The sequence below is a fragment of the Ovis aries genome, chromosome 3 (assembly GCF_016772045.2).
Source record: "Ovis aries strain OAR_USU_Benz2616 breed Rambouillet chromosome 3, ARS-UI_Ramb_v3.0, whole genome shotgun sequence".
Classification (NCBI taxonomy): domain Eukaryota; kingdom Metazoa; phylum Chordata; class Mammalia; order Artiodactyla; family Bovidae; genus Ovis; species Ovis aries.
The window spans coordinates 131,241,584-131,261,698 of record NC_056056.1 but is presented as its reverse complement, the minus strand read 5'-3'; the positions used below and the strand labels follow the sequence as shown (position 1 = coordinate 131,261,698).

General features: G+C 35.3%; 1 protein-coding gene and 1 pseudogene across 5 annotated transcripts in view; one reads left to right on the top strand and one right to left on the bottom strand.

Moving 5' to 3' along the window:
* The window catches only part of NR2C1 (nuclear receptor subfamily 2 group C member 1), a 40,473-nt gene that overhangs the window by 8,108 nt on the left and 12,250 nt on the right, over positions 1 to 20,115 (top strand). For 2 of the 5 annotated variants that reach the window (XM_060412515.1, XM_060412513.1), the window contains exons 2-9: positions 415 to 490; positions 5,401 to 5,631; positions 8,666 to 8,747; positions 10,308 to 10,487; positions 11,819 to 11,966; positions 12,074 to 12,164; positions 16,026 to 16,219; positions 17,413 to 17,566. In XM_060412515.1, coding sequence (XP_060268498.1) covers positions 437 to 490; positions 5,401 to 5,631; positions 8,666 to 8,747; positions 10,308 to 10,487; positions 11,819 to 11,966; positions 12,074 to 12,164; positions 16,026 to 16,219; positions 17,413 to 17,566 — 1,134 coding nt within the window. In that variant the 5' untranslated portion in view covers positions 415 to 436. Of the gene's footprint in view, positions 1 to 414; positions 491 to 5,216; positions 5,255 to 5,400; positions 5,632 to 8,665; positions 8,748 to 10,307; positions 10,488 to 11,818; positions 11,967 to 12,073; positions 12,165 to 16,025; positions 16,220 to 17,412; positions 17,579 to 20,115 lie in introns of all 5 variants that reach the window. The other 3 variants (XM_060412514.1, XM_027967206.2, XM_042246617.1) reach the window with 2 other exon arrangements.
* On the bottom strand, positions 3,255 to 4,826 carry LOC121818970 (small ribosomal subunit protein eS1-like; annotated as a pseudogene).

The window sequence follows — 20,115 nt, the reverse complement described above, 5'->3', positions numbered from 1 at the left end:
GATTAAAAAGTATGTTAAATGGCTTCAGTGATGTATTTGTTTATAGACTGGATTGACTTTCTTTAATTAATAAACCATTCCTGAACTATATCGAAGGTCTGTGGTTTAGTCTTCAGTAACTTTGAAAAGTGAAATTGTTTGGTATTGAATAAGTTTTTTTTAATAGACATTTTCAAAATTTGTAAAAGAGAATAGTTTTATGAACTCTTGTATAAGCGTCAGCAGTCTTTGATAATTGTCAACACACAGCCAATCTTCAGTTGTTTATTCCTTCCCACCTCTACCCTCTCCCTCTTCCCACAACCAGAATATTTTGAAGCAAATCCTAGCTATCATATAATTTCATTTGTAAATTCTTCAGTTAATGTGTTTTGTGGGTATAATTGTGAAAAAGCATCTTTTTATTTTTGGCAGGATTATTTTTGGTAATCAAATCATGGCATCCATAGAAGAAATTGCACATCAAATTATCGAACAACAAATGGGAGAGGTATGTCTTATTTACTGTTCATTAACTGCTTAACCAAACTGATTTATACAAATAAGTTTGCTAGGTTTTGGTGGCACAGAGATAAAAGATACCCTTGATTGTTGGAATCAAGATTGCCCGGAGAAATATCAATAATATGCAAATGACACCACCCTTATGGCAGAAAGCGAAGAAGAACTGAGGAGCCTCTTGATGAAAGTGAAAGAGGAGAGTGAAAAAGTTGGCTTAAAGCTCAACATTCAGAAAACTAAGATCATGGCATCTGGTCCCATCACTTCATGGCAAATAGATGGGGAAACAGTGTCTGACTTTATTTTTTGGGGGCTCCAAAATCATTGTAGATGGTGATTGCAGCCATGAAATTAAAAGACGCTTACTCCTTGGAAGGAAAGTTATGGCCACCAACCTGCTGCTGCTGCTGCTAAGTTAGTCGTGTCTGACTCTGTGCGACCTCATGGACAGCAGCCTACCAGGCTCCTCTGTCCACGGAATTCTCCAGGCAAGAGTACTGGAGTGGGTTGCCATGTCCTTCTCCAATGACCAACCTAGACAGCATATTAAAAAGCAGAGACATTACTTTGTCAACAAAGGTCCATCTAGTTAAGGCTGTGGTTTTTCGAGTAGTCATATATGGATGTGAGAGTTGGACTATAAAGAAAGCTGAGCGCTGAAGAATTGATGCTTTTGAACTGTGGTGTTGGAGAAGACTCTTGAGAGTCCCTTGGACTGCAAGGAGATCCAGCCAGTCCATCCTAAAGGAGATCAGTCCTGGGTGTTCACTGAAAGGACTAATGTTGAAGCTGAAACTCCAGTACTTTGGCCACCTGACGTGAAGAGCTGACTGATTTGTAAAGACCCTGGTGCTGGGAAAGATTGAGGGCAGGAGGAGAAGGGGACGAAAAAAGATGAGATGGCTGGATGACATCACCAACTCAATGGACATGAGTTTGGGTGGACTCCGGGAGTTGGTGATGGACAGGGAGGCCTGACTTGCTGCAGTTCATGGGGTTGCAAAGAGTCGGATACGACTGAGCAACTGAACTGAACTGATTTCAGTTCACTTTGATCTAGTGAGAGATGCTTGAATAATTGGACAATAAAAATAGAATATGTTCAGTGCTATGATAGGTAATTGTGTAGAGTGTAATTGGGAATTGGGAACATGGAAGAAAAACAGCAAATGAAGAGTTGTGGGGTGTGAGGATCTAGTCAGAGACTGTTTCTGGAGGGTTCGAAATCTGAGGTTTACTGGACCATTAGAAGGAGATCTATATCATATAAATAGTTGTGTTCTAGTAAGAAGTTCCATAGTCCAGAGGTTTTCAAAATATCATCTAGGGACTCAGAATCAGCAAGGTCCAAACCATTCTCATAATAGTACTAAAATGCTGTTTGTCTTCTCACTATAATTCTCTCACAAATATGTGGTGTAATTTTCCAGAGACTACCCGTTACATGATATGTTAAAATATGTCACAATTTAAAAGGTGTGCATAACTCATTGAACCAGCGTTTTCCAAATGACCAGTGCATGATGTAACAAAATCACTCATAAGTGAAGGATTCACATTGCAGGATAGACCAAGAGATTTTAATATATTGGTTGGCCAAGAAGTTAGTTCGAGTCTCTTGTATCATCTTACAGAAAAACCCAAATGAACTTTTTGACCAACCCAGTAGTTTCTGATTCTACATTGCAACTAACCTCTAAAAAGCTATCACTTTTCAAGTTTTGTTGTCATATCAAAGAACAGTTTACACAATTTGAAGAAGCAATTAAGATATTCTTCCCCTTTTTACCCAAAAAATATAAGGCTGGATTTTCTTTCTTTCTTTTAACCAAAACAGCCTTTGCAGCAGATTGAATGCACAGGCACGTATGAGCATCCAGCTTCTATTAAGCCAGACATTGAATCTGTTTGCAAAAATGTAAATCAGTGCCTCTGTCCTCCACTAATTTTTTTGTTTGTTTGGAAAATGTACTTATTTTTCATTAAATAAATATGTTAATATTTAATGAGTTATTTTAAAATGAAATAATATTTTAAATTTTTTCTATTTGAATTTCAATATGGTAAATATCAATAGATACAACCTATGTAAATAAAAGCTGTTTGGGCTCTCAGTGATTTTTATTTATTTATTTAGGCATGTAAAGAAATCCTAAGACCTGAGAACTGTTTCCATAATCTATTTACTCTTCTTTATTGAAGGCTACTTGGATCACTTCAGTTTCTAATTATAATTATTGTGCGGCAGTAAACATACTTTTACCCATCTAAGCAAAGTGTTTCCAGGCAGTAACAGTTGGACCCTGCATGTACCTGATGCTCTTGTCTCTAAGAAATAAATGTGAGCCATTAGATTTTTATTCAGTTTACAATTAATATTTCTGATAGGAATATTCTAAAATGAAATGTATAACAGCATAAACTTTACATGGTAAAATTACAGATGAACTGAAACCTCTTATAGGTATCATTGAAAATTGCAGGAATTGTTAGTGGGGAGGATGGAGACTAGACTTGGTAGAAATAACCTATGCAAAACAAAACAGTTAAGACTGCAGCCAGGAAAATAGGGCATGGTAGAAATACTGGTCGTCAACGGAAACTCAAATTGGTAGTAGCCATAATCAATACAGTGTGCTCTAGACAAAAACTAATTAGTGATTCAGAACTGTGCTGTAAATTTTGTGCAGAAAACAGTTGTCTTTTTTTTCTACCACAAGTAAGATCTTTTGTCATCATTAAAAGTACACATTTTAAACAGATTCTTGGACTGGTGGCTCATATTCACCAACTCATTTAACTTTAGCACCTGTCTCATCCCCAGTAGCTTTTCCAGAACTACTACCTTTACCATGTAGCTTCATGAGTTTTCCCAATTCAAACTTGGGCTCCTTTAGCATTTTTTGCTTTTCTAATGAAGACATCATGGAGTGGATAAATAGATTGGCAAGTCTTTTCCAGTGCTATCTGAAACCAATTTATTGACCGCCTCTTTCAAGTCATTCATCTGCACCTCTCAGGTCATTATTTTTATCATCTTCTTGGGGATCTGGCATACCTGCTAGTGCTGAGCGTAAAAGGTTTTCCAAATCTGATGGTTGCATTTGTTAGTTACCACACGGAACAGATGAAGCAAGTAACCATCGGTAGTCTTGACATCAACATGAGCTTCAATCATGGTTTACCGCTTTTTGACCATGGAATACAACATTACGGATAAGATCCATGCCATGGAAATTAGTCAGGCAGTTTTTGCCCTGAACATTCTCAATAATTGGCTTGAATTTTCTAAATGTTACTTCATCACTCTGCAGATTAGCAAGACTCACTTCAAAAACATAATCTTTGAGGCCATCAGATGTGATTTTGGTTCCTTGAGTTCTTGGGAACAGTGTTTTCCCAGTATTCCTTATATTGAACATAGCTGGTGCTTTCACATCATACCAATCTTATTTAGAAACTGGGTCAGCCACTTTCTTCTTGGCTCTCTTTTTGCCTCCTTTCGTGAGGCGCTGGTTCTTGTCGACCACCGTGGGGCTGCTTAGAGAGCCAGAAAAAGTAAAAAATAGTCTTGAAAATAATTTCAGAGAAATGGGAAAAACTTGGAAACAAATCAGCTTTGCCATTTTAAAATTGAATTCAGGGAATTTAATTGGCTTAATGAGTTTTTTTCCGTAAAATATTTGCTAAGCTACAACGAAAACCCTCAATGCTAGGCTATTCTTTTTATTCATGAACTTTTTCTTCTCCAGACTGCTCTGTCTCAGTAAATGACAGTTCTGTCCTAATTGGTCAGGCCAAAATTTCATAATCATCCTCGACTCTTCTCTCCTCATATTCCATATCCAGTCCAGCAGCGTATCTTGTCGCCTCTCCCTCTATAAAATATCCCAGACCGCTTTTTACCGCTAGCGTGGCTACTGCCCTGGTCTTGGCCTGTGTCTCTGCCTGTATACAGTGCCCAGGTGCTGCCAGTGTTTGTGCGCTAGCTTCCTTTCTGGTCTCCCTTAATTCTGCTCTTAAACATTCACAGTCTGATCTTTACACTAAATCTAGAAAGATGCTGTTGGCAAAACATCCTGCCACGTCTCTGCTCTATAAGCCCTTTAGTGGATCTCCATGTCATCCAGGAGGAAATCAGATGTTGTATGGCCTACAAGACCCTTTTCAGTTTGGCCCTTTTTGTTTCTCATATCCCACTTCCTATCATAAATCTCTCTCCCATCCAGTTTCATTCACACAGCTCTCTTGCTGTGTCTCTTGCCTCAGCAATATCAAATACAGTCTTCCTGCCCCACAGGCTGCTTCCTCTACTAGGGATGCATTTCCCCTAGCTAGTCCTAAGCCTTGGTCTGTTCCTTCACTCAGGTCTGTGCTGAGATATTATCTCCTCGTCACTCTCATTCCATTAATAACCCCCAGCTTACCCTGCTTTATTTTACTTTGTAACACATAATACCACCTGACAATATTATTTGCTTGTTTTTTATCTGCCTTTCCTCACTAAAGTTAAAGCTTTATGAGAATAAAAATTTTGTTTTGTTTATTATTATATCCAGGGACCCAGAACAAACAGCGATTGGCAAATAGAATATACCCAGTATATGTTTATGTATATGAAAGGTAGAAAGGAGGGGAAGGGAAGGAATCAAAATAGTCAAGTCCAAGTGTTCTTACTATTGTAGCTTTATTTACACATTTGTTTATTTCTGTAGGGTAGGATGTCATCGAAGTAGAATTGCTAGATTAAATGGTATGTATGTTATGTGTATTACATTGAATCTATGTATGTAATGGTATGCTTTCTAGTCTAGCTTTGTCTGAAGAAATGAGAAAAATTGTCCTTAGAGAAGGAAAAAGATTAAATTGACTTAATTACTAATGACATGATTGTATTAGATTGTTACAGAGCAGCCTACTGGCCAGAAAATCCAGATTGTGACAGCACTTGATCATAATACCCAAGGCAAACAGTTCATTCTGACAAATCACGATGGCTCTACTCCAAACAAAGTCATTCTGGCCAGGCAAGACTCTACTCCAGGAAAAGTTTTCTTCACGACCCCAGATGCAGCAGGTGTCAACCAGTTATTTTTTACAACTCCTGATTTGTCTACACAACAGCTCCAGGTAAATTCAGAGTTTCTCTTAAATCTTATCCTTGAAAAAAAGAAAAAGCATATCATAAAATAAGTCCTGACATTAAGACTTTATATCCTGCATGTTCAGTAGGAAAAGATCTTGTATAAAATTAGGTGCTACCTTCTCCTATGGGCCACTATACTTTTCCTCACACATGCTCACAGCGTATATTTTGGTGGGTTTTTAGTGGCATATAGTAAGATCCGCTCTGGCTGGTTTGGGCAGGAAGGAATTTAACAAAGAATGTAGAGAGCTCAAAGTACTGATAGAAAGGCTGAAGGAACACTTGTAGGTCAGGTTTCCAAGAATAACTATGGGAGCCTGCTTCAGAACTTGATTCTAGGTGACCTTCTGCTTTTGCAGTTAGGAAACTTCCAAATCAGGAGCATCTATAGAATTCTGTGACTGCAGTTTCCAAGACCAAGATGCCTCTGTTGTGAACAAGCAGCTGCCAGATCAAGAAGTCCATATTATAGCTAGCAGCTTTGTGGCCTTTGCTTCCCTTTTGTCATACATCTTCACTAATGTAGTAAGCAGTCTAGCCTATGGGATGCTCTAACGCTGGAACTCAGTCAGTACTGTGAATTAACTTTACATTGTTTTTTATTTTTGCTAGTTATATATTATTCTTCAAAGAGCCAGCTAAGGCTTTTATACAATTACGTAGCTGCTGTTTTTACCACTGGTTGCTATGTTTGAATATAAAAACAGTGAACCCTTAAGTTGGCCTCCAGAAGCTTTGGTGAGGGTACTAACTTAAAATTGGATTCCATATTTTGTGATGAAAAGCTAAAAGAAAAATTCCTTTTAGAATTGAAAAGCTCCAAATTCGTAAGATACAAAATTATGCCTATATATCCTCATAGATTCTATTATTCTTCCAATTACACAATTTTATATTACTTTTAAAAACAGTTAATGTAGAAAATGGATAAAATATATAAAGTTATTAGAAAGAAGTCACTAAAAAAATGTTTGGCATTATCCATACCCTAATTTCTTTATTTTTTTTTTTTTCATAAACAGGCTTGATTTTCTTAAGAACAGTTTTGTATTTACAGAAATACTGAGCATTTAGTATAGAGAGTTCCCATATAATCGCCCAACACACAATTACTTACTAACATTCTACATTAGTGTGATATATTTATTATAAATAATGAACCGGTAGTATTTATACATTAGCTAAATTCCATAGCTTTCCCTAATTCTTACCTAACGTCTGTCTGTTCCAGGATACCAAATTATAGTACATTTGTTGCGTTTCCTTTGACTCCTCTTATCTGTGACTTTCCTTACATTTGGTGACTTTGATAGTTTTAAGTTATGCTGGTCAGGTATATTATAAATTGCCTTACTGTGGGACTTGGTCTGATGTTTTTTTCATGGTTAGACTGGGGTTGTGGGTTTGGGGGAGTAGTTAGCAGACGTTAAGTGCCGTTTTCATCACATCATTCCAAGGGTACTTCCTATCATCATATTTATGACTGGTGACATCGGTTGGCTGAAAAGGTGTATATCAGATTTCTTTGAAGTTAATCTTTTTGAAAGGTTTTCTTTATTTAAAAAATAAAAATAATATCAGTACTTTGCATCTCTAAGAGCAATGAAAGAGAAACAGGTATAGGATGGAATTCCCCTGGGCCAAGATTTGATTTCTGTTCTAGTGACCTAAGATGGGATGTGGGCAGGCCCATTAACCTCAGTGTCTCTTCCACCCTTAGGAAATTAACAAATAAAAGATTAGCACTGTTTGCAGTAGATATGCTATTTTTGAAAAGATAGATGTTTGTCAGAGATGTTTTCAAAGGATATCTAATACCAGAAATTGTTTTTAAGTTTTCACTGAAGACTGATTTTTATGGTGATATAAGAAGAAATTATACTACTGTAACATAGTAAGGGACAGCTGTTTTATTTTTGAAAAATTTTTTTGGCCTTGCTGCATGGCATGCAGGATCTTAGTTACTCAACCAGGGGTCAAACGCAGACCCTCAGCAGTGAAAGCACAGAGTCCTAACCACTGGACCACCAAGGAATTCCCTGGGATAGCTATTTTAATGACTATTTAAAGTTTTTAAAATCAGAATTGTTCATGAAGGCATTCACACCCCTAAGAGAAGGAAGAGTCAAAGTAGAGGATTATTTTGTGAGCTGTTTTAAAGCAGGGGTAGGTTTTTACCATTTTGAAGCTTGAATTTAATTTGTTCACATTTCAAAAGATTGAAAGAAAATGACAGACTGAAGGATAAACCTAAAAGAAGAAACTAGTATTTCTTTGTATTATATTAGCTGTACCTAGTGATGAGCTCTTAATATAGTTTAAAGAGTTTAGTAATTTGCCCAAGGCCACTCCATCTAGTCCCTAATAATTTGCTGTCATTAACAGACTCCAGAGTCCGTGTTCTCAACCTCTGCACCTAACCCAATCCTTAGACAGCTGAATGAAAAGTTTATACCTTTGTACATCAGTCATGTTCCATAGTTAAAGTAAATGCTTCAACAGATTTCTTTTTTCTTCATAACCTTTTTATATTTAAAAAAATTAGATTTCTCTTTTTATGCTATTATAGCTTATTTTAGTCATATCATTCTATGGGGAAATGTTCTGAGTTATTCAAAGACAAATGTCACAATAGGACAGATAACTTCTACAGTAATTTGATGTGATCCGTATGAATAGTGAATACTTTGTGGGTGAGATACAGTGAAAAATATACTCATGTATTTGTGTGTTTAAGACCCTTTTTACTTTAATGAATTGTTATGGAACAAACCAAAAAGGTATTATTTCTGTCTGTACTTTCTATAACATTGAAATTTTAATCTTTATGTAAAGAAAATTAAGAATAGTTTAATTGATACATGCATAATAATAGAGTTCAAAGTTTCAGAATAACTTACAAAAAAGAAAGCAAAAAGTAATATGAAAGTTCTTTTAATTTTTTACATAAGAGTATTACTGAGTAACAACAAATTATTGTTTTCTTGTTTGTTTGTTTGTTTGGGGGGGTTTCTTTAGTTCTTAACAGATAATTCTTCCTCAGAACAAGGACCAAATAAGGTTTTTGATCTTTGCGTAGTATGTGGAGACAAAGCATCAGGTAATACTACAAATAACCTGCTATATTTGTTGTGTTGTTAAAATAACTGCCTTACTACTGCATTTCTTCTACTGAAAGTAAAAAGTAAAATAAAGGAACCTGTTGTTTTTATGGTTCATATTTGTAGCCTATGAAATTTAACTGATTTTCCCCCAGAGCTTTTTATTCACCTGAAGGTTTTTTATTTCACTGCAGTTTAATGTGATCTTGCAATGACATAAAATGCATATTTCAAAGAATTATGAAAGGCAGTTTCACTTTTTTGAAAGTAAACTGAACATGTGGAAATTTTTCTGAATGTGAAACCAGTTTTGTCAAAAGTTTTGCTTAAAAATTAGTTGTGATCCTTAATAACATATAACATTAGATTATTAATCTGCCTGTTGAGCCTTGTTCTCATTCTAGGAATACAGAGTAATAGATTACTGAGGTGGAAAAGCTCTGGTGAACCCTGATGAAATGCTCTGCATAGTTGAGCAGACATTTCTCCAGGCCTGTTTTTAGTTCTCAGGTTTACACCGTTTTAGTTCTGGCCATTGTTCCTTCATGCCCAGAAATACATACCCATATTTATTCATATATATTCATAAGTACCAGTGAGATAAGTTTAAGGGCCCAGCTTGTTTTCCTTCATCATTTTTATCTTTCCCATAGCTTCATTACAAAACTTGTACTAGAGCTTTTCCTGGAGTATGTTCAGTTTGTTAATAGTTTTTATGCGAAGGATATGGTTTGTGAAAATGATAAGTTTATCAAAGTGTAACAGATTTCTCCAGAAATTTAAAGGTGGGACTCACTATGAGGAAGGATGATTAGATTTCAAATACTAACTGACATTATATCCTTTTTTTAGAGCATAGTTTTCAGAATAAAATAGCTTTATAAAGTATATTTTTGTTGTTAAGTTGCTAAGTCATGTCCAGCTCTTTGGACCCCATGGACTATAGCCCTCCAGGTTCCTCTGTCCATGGGATGTCCCAGGCAAGAATACTAGAGTAGGTTGCCATTTCCTACTCCAAGGGATCTTCTCAACCTGGGCATCAAACCTGCATCTTTTGCATTGGCAGGTGGAGAAGGAAATGGCACCCCACTCCAGTATTCTTGCCTGGAGAATCCCATGGACGGAGGAGCTTGGTGGGCTACAGTCCACGGGTCACAAAGAGTTGGACACGACTGAGCGACTTCACTTTTCTTTACCACTAAGCCAGCAGGGAAACCCTTAAATAGTATATAATAGAATTGTCCTTTGTAAGTGATCTCAGAAGTGAAAGTAGTTTTTATATCATGGGTTATGGGTGATTTTGTTTCTTCTCTTTCCCAAATTTTCCATGTCATTGTTAAAAGTACTTTACAAAATTCAAAATCTCATATTGTGTAGTATATTTTATCGGAGAATTGTTTGTGTCATTCTCTGGTAGTTCGTAAAAAAAAAAAAAATCATGTCATAAATTCAGAAATCTCAGTTTCAGCTCATGCTTTAAGGGTAGATGTGGGCGGGCCTACTTCATTTCAGTTCTGAAAAAATGTGACTTTTGTATTTTCTTGAACATTTGTTTCTAGGGCGTCATTATGGAGCAGTAACTTGTGAAGGCTGCAAAGGATTTTTTAAAAGAAGTATCCGAAAAAATTTAGTTTATTCATGTCGAGGATCAAAGGACTGTATTATTAATAAACACCATCGAAATCGCTGTCAATACTGCAGGTTACAAAGATGTATTGCGTTTGGAATGAAACAAGACTGTATGTATTAGCTTTTAAGGAGAAAATACTTTTAAGAATTCAGGCAAACTCCTAGAAATTACATGTTAAAATATGTCAAATATATATCGTTTTTAATTTAAAGTTTTCCAACAAAAATATAGAAATATGTGAATGTGTATTTTTTGTATGTTCAACAGATCTTAACTGAATGCCTATAATGCCAGGCATGTAATTTTAGTTTGGATCTGGTAATAATAATTTTTTTTAAAAAATTTAGTTTTTCACCAAACTATTAATACTAAAGTGGTTAATAAGGTAATGACAGTACTAGCTTCTGTCATTACCTTAGTATTGATTGAGCTCTCATTGTGCTTTACTCTGTGTATAGCATATAAGTTAACTTATTTGTTCTCACATCAGAATTGTCAGTAGATACTACTGTTAGCCATTTTACGTTTGTGTGAACAGAGGAAATTTAGAAACTTGCCCAAGGTCACATAACTAATAAGTGGCAGAACTTGGATTTGCATCTTGGCAGTCTTGTTTTTCTCAGAAAACGTACATTTAACAACTTCAGTATACTGTCTCCTAAGTATCATGAAATAAAATTGCTGTAAAATTTATTGAAAGTTGCTCAGTCACATCCAACTCCTTGCAACTCCATGGACAGTAGCCCTCCAGGCTCCTCTCTGTCCATGGATTCTCCAGGCCAGAATACTGGAATGGTTAGCCATTCCCTTCTCCAAGGGCTCTTCCCAACCCAGGGATCAAACCCAGGTCTCCCACATTTCAGGCAGATTCTTTACCATCTGAGCTTTACCAGGGAAGGCCATAAAATTTATTACCTCTATTTTTTTTTATTAACCTCTATTTTATAAATAAAAACTAAGCAGTTGAGTTGCTGCTCAAAAATCTCCTTGCCCTGTACAAATTAAAAAACCAAAAAATTAAAAAAAAAACTCCCTGCCCTTAATTAAAAAATTTGACTTGGGTCTTTTTGTGGCTCACTGTCAGTATTGTCTTCAGTTGTTTAAATACTTTATTTTTTAATACTCTTAAGTATATTAGATATGTAAAGGACTCCTAACTTCAGGTTTTCCTTCTTGACAGTGAACTTTTAAAAGGTAGGAATTCTGCATTTCTGCTACAACTAGGGCAGGGAGAGAAAAGAGAACAAAAGAGATGCACAGTGGCCAGTTTTACTATTTGAAGCAACTTCGTTGAACTTGAAAAATAATTTCTAAAGATTGATGGTTATCTTTAGAGTTATGGTAACCATGTCTCCCGTAACAACATGGCTGACCTAGAGCTTGCATTTATAATTGCTTATAAATTCTGCATTGTGATATAAATTTGGCACATTTTTGTAGCTGTTCAATGTGAAAGAAAACCCATTGAAGTATCCAGAGAAAAATCTTCCAACTGTGCTGCTTCAACAGAAAAAATCTACATTCGAAAAGACCTTCGAAGCCCATTAGCCGCAACTCCAACTTTTGTAACAGATAGTGAAACTGCAAGGTATAGTAAAAAAAAAAAAGAAAACAACAGCAACATATATTAAGTAGGTGGTCATTTTTTGTCTTCCCAGTGAAATGAAGGCTAAAATTTGTACTTATTTGTTACAGGTCAGCAGGACTTTTAGATTCAGGAATGTTTGTGAATATTCATCAATCTGGAATAAAAACTGAGTCAACTATGCTGATGACACCAGATAAGGTGTGTTTAGTACAATTAATTTAAAGCTTAAAATTGCTTAAGCTCATAAAAGTTTTCCCTTTTCTCCTCCATCAGTTTGGCCAATTGATTTGGTCCTAAATATTTTGGGTTACAGATTTTTGTTTTTATTTTAATGAAAATTATCAACTGGTAGTATCAAATAACAAAACTAAAAAAATTTGGTAATGAGTTCAGTGTTCCTTATTTAAGGGAAAATAAGATGAGCAGATTACAGTGCTGATAAGCAGTGGAACACTCTAGTGGAGGAATTTTAGACAAGAGTTAGTTTTATAGAGGATTTGAAGCAGCAAAAAGGAAACAGAGGTTGGGATGGGCCCAGAGTTTGGGGTTCCCTGTAATGTTCTCGGGTCCTGCTGTCTAGGGTGAGGTGAGCTCACTAAAGCTGGAGCTGGAGGATTATTACTGGTGTATGATAGGTTTCTTTGACAGATGTTTCCTTTAAGTGCAAACTGACTCAAGTTGCATTCAGTCTGAAACTGAACTGAAGTGTCTGACTAAAGTGTCTGGATCTTTGCAACCCCATGGACTACAGCACGCCAGGCCTCCCTGTTCATCACCAACTCCCGGAGCTTACTCAAACTCATGTCCATTGAGTTGGTGACTCCATCCAACCATCTCTGTCATCCCCTTCTTTTCCCACCTTCAGTCTTTCTCAGCATGAGGGTCTTTTCCAATGAGTCAGTTCTTCGCATCAGGTGGCCAAAGTATTGGAGCTTCAGCAAGAGTCCTTCCAATGAATATTCAGGACTGATTTCCTTTAGGATGAACTGGTTGGATCTCCTTGCAGTCCAAGGGACTCTCAAGAGTCTTCTCCAACACCGCAGTTCAAAAGCATCAGTTCTTTGGCTCTGAGCTTTCTTTATAGTCCAACTCGCACATCCATACATGACTACTGGAAAAACCATAGCTCTGACTAGACGAACCTTTGTTGGCAAAGTAATGTCTCTGCTTTTTAATATGCTGTCTAGGTTGGTCGTAGCTTTTCTTCCAAGGAGCAAGTGTCTTTATATTTCATGGCTGTAGTCACCATCTGCAGTGATTTTGGAGCCCAAAAAATAAAGTCTGTCACTGTGTTCATTGTTTCCCCATCTATTGGCCATGAAGTGATGGGACCAGATTCCATGATCTTAGTTTTCTGAATGTTGAGCTTTAAGCCAACTTTTTCACTCTCCCCTTTCATTTTCATCAAGAGGCTCTTTAGTTCTTTGCTTTCTGCCGTAAGTGTGGTGTAAAATGGGCCAGGTCACTGGAGCAGCCTCTGTTTTGTGAGTCCTGATAAATTAATTTTATCAGTAGAAATGTTCATTTTTCCGCTAGAACCAACTATAGCTTCAATGTGGAAAAGTCTTCTGGGTTTCTTTCATCTTAAAAGTCCTCAGATATAGAAATGTATAATAAGTATAAAATTCTTTATATTCCTTTTGTGTTCTCCTACAAACTTTTTAGTGTTAAAATGTTGATATTTAAAATATTTCAGGTGAAGAGAAATTCTTCACACACCTCACTTAAAACACTGACTTGAATCAAGAGTAGGAACAGAATTGCATGAGCTCTCATGCTATGTATCCAAGTCATCTGGGTCCCCTTAGAGATTTGGAGCAGCTCTTTATTGAGCAAGAGGTCTGAAAGAAAAAAAATTTGCTTGTTTAGATCGAGCATGTGGAATTCCGTAGTGTTTGAAAGCCCCTTATAAGAACTGAAAACAAACATTGTTCCTGAAGGCAGATTTCAGAGAGCCTGTTAACTGGTGTTTCTCTTAACCTGTAATGTAATCTGGTTTCATATGCCCTATGAGATTATTTATTCTGTATATGGCCAGATTTGTGTTGTTTTTTGTTTGATACTTCAAGGCAATCTTAATTCTTGTGCTCTGGAATCAAATTTCATCTGCCACTTACTAGCTGCATAACCTTGGGCAAGATATTTGACCTTAGTGCTTCAGTGTCCTTCCTCATCTATAAAATAAGGGATAATAAGAGTGTCTGCCTTACAGGGTGGGCTTTAGCATATTGTTATTAATTATGGAGATTTGGTATCTTGCCATATATTTTGGAATTACATTCAAGACTTCACTTAGCGTTATCTACATGATTTGTGCTTAGAATGGTAGTTACAACTTCACTGACATACTAACTTCTTTAGGGAAGGAAGAGAACTAAGTTTTGTTGAAAATTTTTGTAATACTTGCCCAGACACTGTACTTCTCTAAATGTCTTTATATTAAATTGTGTTAACAACCTTGTTTGGTTAGTTTCTGACAAATGGTCCCAAAGCTGTCAAGCTACAATGTAAGTCCTTTCCACATTAAGCACCTGTCTAGATAGACATGTTATGAAATGGAAGAGAATATATAAATGTTTTAGTTGAAAATTAAAACACCTAAAAATGTCAGCTCCTTTTACATGTATATATGAAGGCAGGAGCAGGGGTTAGGAGCACAGGCTTTCCTGTCAGACCGGTCTGACTTTCCTTCCTGCCTCTGCTACTTACTGCTAAAGTGACAATGAGTAATTCTTCTTATCAGTAATACAGGGACAGTGATTCCAATTTCACAGGATTGTTGTGTGGATTACATAAAATACATACAAAGGTCGCAATCATGTAAGAAACTCAGTAACTGGTGGATTGCTCAGTACATAATTCTGGGACCATTTCTTTAGTTTGGGGAGAGCACAGAAACTATTTTGTCTATGCATTCACTGAAATCAGTTTCACATAAACTAAAGAATTGATATAGAAAAATTCAAGGAAATGTGTATTCTCTTAGGAGTAATCATTATCACTAAAAAACCATAAAGGTATAATGAAAAATTTTAAATATCTATGGACCTATTAGAAGTCATAGAAGGCAAGTGAAGAGCCTTTCATTTGATGAGGGTGGAATGATTTGAGCATTTATGAAAGAATGACTAATGAGTAAAATATCTAAAAATATGAATTTAAAATGATACTCAAAATTCACCTTTCATCATAAGTTGCTTGGGCATTGATTCATTGCTCTGAAATTGATAAAAGGAAGAAAAATCAACCATCCATCTGCTTTTTCTGTACAGATTATATTTCTGGGTAGTCAGAGAGTTGAGCAGATTTTCTCATAAAAGAATTGTGGCTAGTTCATGCATAAAGAATGTACACATTAACAAAAATAAAAACTGGTGACAAATAGGAAAACATGCAATATATAACAAAAGCCCAGTCTCCTAAATAATGTAGAGGGACTTTCCAGCTACAGAGTGCTTAATGTTTAACACATTTAACACAGTGGCTGGTAAAACTTGGCATCCTGGAAGTCTGTTCAGTAATACACTTCTCTTTTTTTTCTCTATTCCTTAATAAAACATTAATTTTATCCTATGCAACTTTCAGGTTTGCATAATAAGTTTTGGAAATTACAGCAATATCAAAATTTTAATGCTGGAAGATCTTGAAAGTTCATCTAATTTAATATCCTTTTATAGGGAAGGCAACTGTTACAGGACTTGCCTGGTAGTCCTGGTTCGATCCCTAGTCAGGGAATTAGATACCACGGGCCACAACTAAGACCTGGGGCAGGAAATACCTTTTTAATAAAAGCAATTGTTATGTGGATAGATGGCCATTATGTACAGTTTTTAGTTTAAAGTCACCTGTGTAAATATTAATATTTCCTAGGAATGTGCCTGATATTTTTAAACTTGTTCCCTCAAGTTTCTAAAAGCTCAGAGCTCTTTGATTTTATTTTCTAGATTTCATTTATCTTCATATACTTTTCTTTTGGCATTTCACATTCTAGGATTCGATATTTAAGATTGAAATGTTAACTGATACCAATTTGCAGAATTTTAATTTTTTTTTTTAAAGGCTGTATCATGTCAGGGAGATTTAAGTACATTGGCCAGTGTGGTTACATCATTAGCAAACCTTGGAAAAACTAAAGATCCTGCTCCAAATAGTAATGAAGTGTCTATGATTGAAAGCTTAAGCAATGGTGATACTTCTTATACCTCTTTGTGTGAATTTCATCAAGAAATGCAGACTAACGGTGATGTTTCAAGGTAAGATCTGTTTTGAGCATGTGTCCCTTTGCCAATTGTCCTTTATTATCTCTTAAAAAATATTGTTATGTTAAATATTATTTACAGAAGTTTCAAAAAACAATTATTTCTATTAAACTTAGAAAATTTAAGTCATAAGTAAATTTTCATTGAAAAAATCTGTTCACTATAAAATGATGTCCAGCAGGTTACATTGTAAATAATGAGCAATAAGTAAATATGATAAGATTAGAAATATAGTCAAAATTCAGGAGTTTTTTTTTTTTTTTCCAATAAAGATGATAATTTGGGTCTGATTTTTCAGATGTTTTAGTTGCCAGATTTTATATTCTATGTATTTAAAGTTTAACATACATCTTACTAAGCAGTCATTTTTCATTTCCTCCACCAATTTCTGGTGATGAAAATAGGTTTTAAAAATTGGGTTGAATCCATTATAGTTTTAAGTTTACACTTCAGGAAACTTGTATCAGAATTCTACTTTTCATTCTTTTGCTATTAATACGTAGAAACCAACTTTTTTCAGGCTTTTTTCACACTCTGTTCTTCTTCTAAAATATTGAAGGAACTGCATTTAAGAATCTCACTAAGTACTTTGTTGAACATGAGGTTTTAAAGAACTGTGGAAGCGCTCTCACTGAAAAATACAGGGAGCTATTTTGGCTAGTTATTTACTAATATTAATTATTTGCCATCCTAATCTCAGATTCTTATAGTTCAGATATAGCTGTGTTGTCATAAGTTTAGAGTATTCTCTGCATTTTAAAATAAAATTAAAAACCTAACTTTGTGTTGTGTAAAATAAAGTCAACTGAAGTTCTTGCCCTTGTTCTTCTAAATAACTTCTGTATGTAAAATAAATGGCCTGATACCTTGTTGTATCAAATATTTAACTTGTAAAAGGAAGCGTAAGAATTTTTCTCCCCTTAAATCATGTAAGTTTTTAAAAAAGACTAATTCTCTGGTAAAATATATTAATAGTAAAGTTTTTCATACTATACATTTGAAGTTTAATTTGTTACTTTTGGAGAGTGAGTCAGAGACATCACTGATATAGAATGCTCAGTGATATACCAAAGTTCTATTTTCTAAACAGTTTTTAAGGCCTAAATCTTAATTTCCGAATTTTATATAGAATTCTCATTTTATTGTGGAGATTGGCCAAGCTCACAGCTTCTGATGTCTCCTTATAGGGCATTTGACACTCTCGCAAAAGCTTTGAATCCTGGAGAAAGCACAGCCTGTCAGAGCTCAGGAGAGGGCATGGAAGGAAACGTACACCTAATTGCTGGAGACTCAAGCATAAATTACATCGAAAAAGAGGGGCCACTTCTCAGCGATTCACATGTAGCTTTCAGGGTATTTCTATATGTATATATATTTCATAATTTTTATGTTGTGTGACCATTTTGATTTTAATTGTCCTTTCAGAAGTCAAAATATATTTGTTGTGCTTTTAAACTCAGAGATACCCCAAATAGGATTCAAAACAGCAGCTAAAACATAAAATAACAGCTCAATAAAACATCCTGTTTATATAGTACTCATAATATTAATTAATGTGTTTAAGATTATAAAAGCTAGCTTTTAGGACATTTGGACATGATTTTTTTTCGTTTAGACTCTGTTAGACATAGTTTGTTGATGGTAGTGTTCTTAAGTATTGGTGTTCATCATGTATGGAATCCACTGGTTTTATTCAGTGCCTAGCTACTACTGCTTTAGTGTAAATCAGTATCTTAAGACCCAGATTTTCTGCTTTTACCAAGTTAACTGCAAAGAACACAATTAATTATATAATGCCTCAGTTAGCTAGCTCTCCGCCTCATTTTAAGAAGGTTAAAACTATTTAATTTTTGGTTTTTAACTTTTTACACTTTAACCATTTGGAGAAGGTACATCTGTAATTTCTTTTTTGCTTCCTTAAATATATTTATGATGGAAACAATACATGTAGAATACTAGAAACAGTACATGTAGAATATTAGAAAATAACATCTGGCATTTGATTTGTCATTCAGATAATATTCGAACTACAGCTATAGGGAGGCTGACCATTGAGACACTGAGACCCTTCGTTAAAATTCTGCTGTTTTGATCCCTCTGTTTATCTTTGCTCTGCCCACCCTGAGGACTGTTAGCAAATCATATGCAAGTGATTGAAAGTGCTTAAGAACTCCTAGTTAGCAGTGCATAGCATAGCAGTCCTGGACTACCTGAGGGTAGTTGCTCATAACTTTACTGGAGATTATAAATTTCCATGGGCTTCTTATGAAAATATATACAGTTATCAAATAGATATGTGTGCTACTGGCAGAAATAGTGAACACAAAATAAATCTAACCCTGGCCGGGGACTTCTCTGGTGGTCCAGTGGTTAAGACTCTGCGCTTCCACTACAGGTTGGTCACGTGCGTTCCGTCCCTTCCTGAAACTAAGATCCCACATGCTGTGCGGTGCAGCCAAAAAAAAAAAAAATCTAACACTGATCAAAGCTGCGTATGATAAAATTTATTCCTACAAAATATGGCTTGGTAGAAATGACTCAGAGAAAAGTCACATTTAAATAATTGTGGCTGTAATTTGATATAGTTGACAAATGTATCAGGGAAACTAGTCTTTATGGAACATTTTTCCAAAGTTAATTTACATGAAAAAATCAGAAATGCTTTATTTGTACTTTACAAGAAAAAATGTTATGGGGGCTAGAGGAACAGGCAGTGAGAATAATCAGGGTTATCCTTCAAAAATTTGTTTTGGACAGATGACTTGGGGAAATTAAAACATTTTTCTTTCTAGAATTGGCCTTGATATAATGCTGGAGGTTTATCTTGGCTTTAAGAAAATTATGTATGTAAAACAGATAAATTCCAAGCCATTTTTTCTCTATAAAATAGTACAATGTGGCAGTCTTTTGAGTAACAGGCTCTCGTGTATATTGCAAGTGGTGTCAGTTTCACGATTAGAGCAACAGAGTTTTCAACATTGCCACCACTATTGTGTAAATCAGGATGCATCTGTATCTTTTAGCCCTAATATCCAGTTTTTACATATTGTAAGTATTTCATTTGTTTTAGAATGATTTTAAACTACTTAGCAAAGGGTTGTCTTGTTTTTGCACCCTAATCCTACCCTTAAAACTAGAAATCTTTGGTAATTTCCCTGACTTTTCAGGGTTGTTTTTTTTTTCCTACTCACCATAGGCAGTATGAAAATGTGTGATAGTTTCCAATTTGTTTTTTATATACTTATGTGTGGAAACAGTTGCATCCTAACAATTAAATTTATGATGCTTAATATCTACTTATTATAATTCTCTCAAGGAATGATATTTTAGTTTATTGCTATAGTAAACATTTCTCAAACATTTTAAAAAATTATCTTTTCACATGTGAAATTTCAGCTGTTGATTGTCCTGTTTTATTACTTGACACCATTTTGTAAGTAGACAAACCACTTATGGCTAACACTGAACAAAGGAAATTAATATTTTTTGCATTTTTAGCTAACATTTCCAGAAAACTTAGGTATCATTTCAATGAAAAGCTTTGATCTGTTTGGCATCATAGATACCTTTGAGAACCCGTTAAAAGCTATATATTCACTCCCCAGAAAAATGCACATGGGCATTTCCACCTGTCCCTCAGCAGAGGTAGCTACTGTTAACTGTGTGGTGTATCTCCTCCTATCATATATACAATACACATAAAGTGTGTATCTATATACGTACACTCTTTTTAACATATATTGGTTCATCAGTATTATTTTTCTATTTTTTCTGCTTAGATGTCTGAAATGTCTTTTCTATGCTGTCTCAGTTTATGTTACTAATTTTAATGCCTACTAAGTAGGCATGGATTATTCTTTCCTTAGTGATAGAAATTTGGGTTGTAGCCA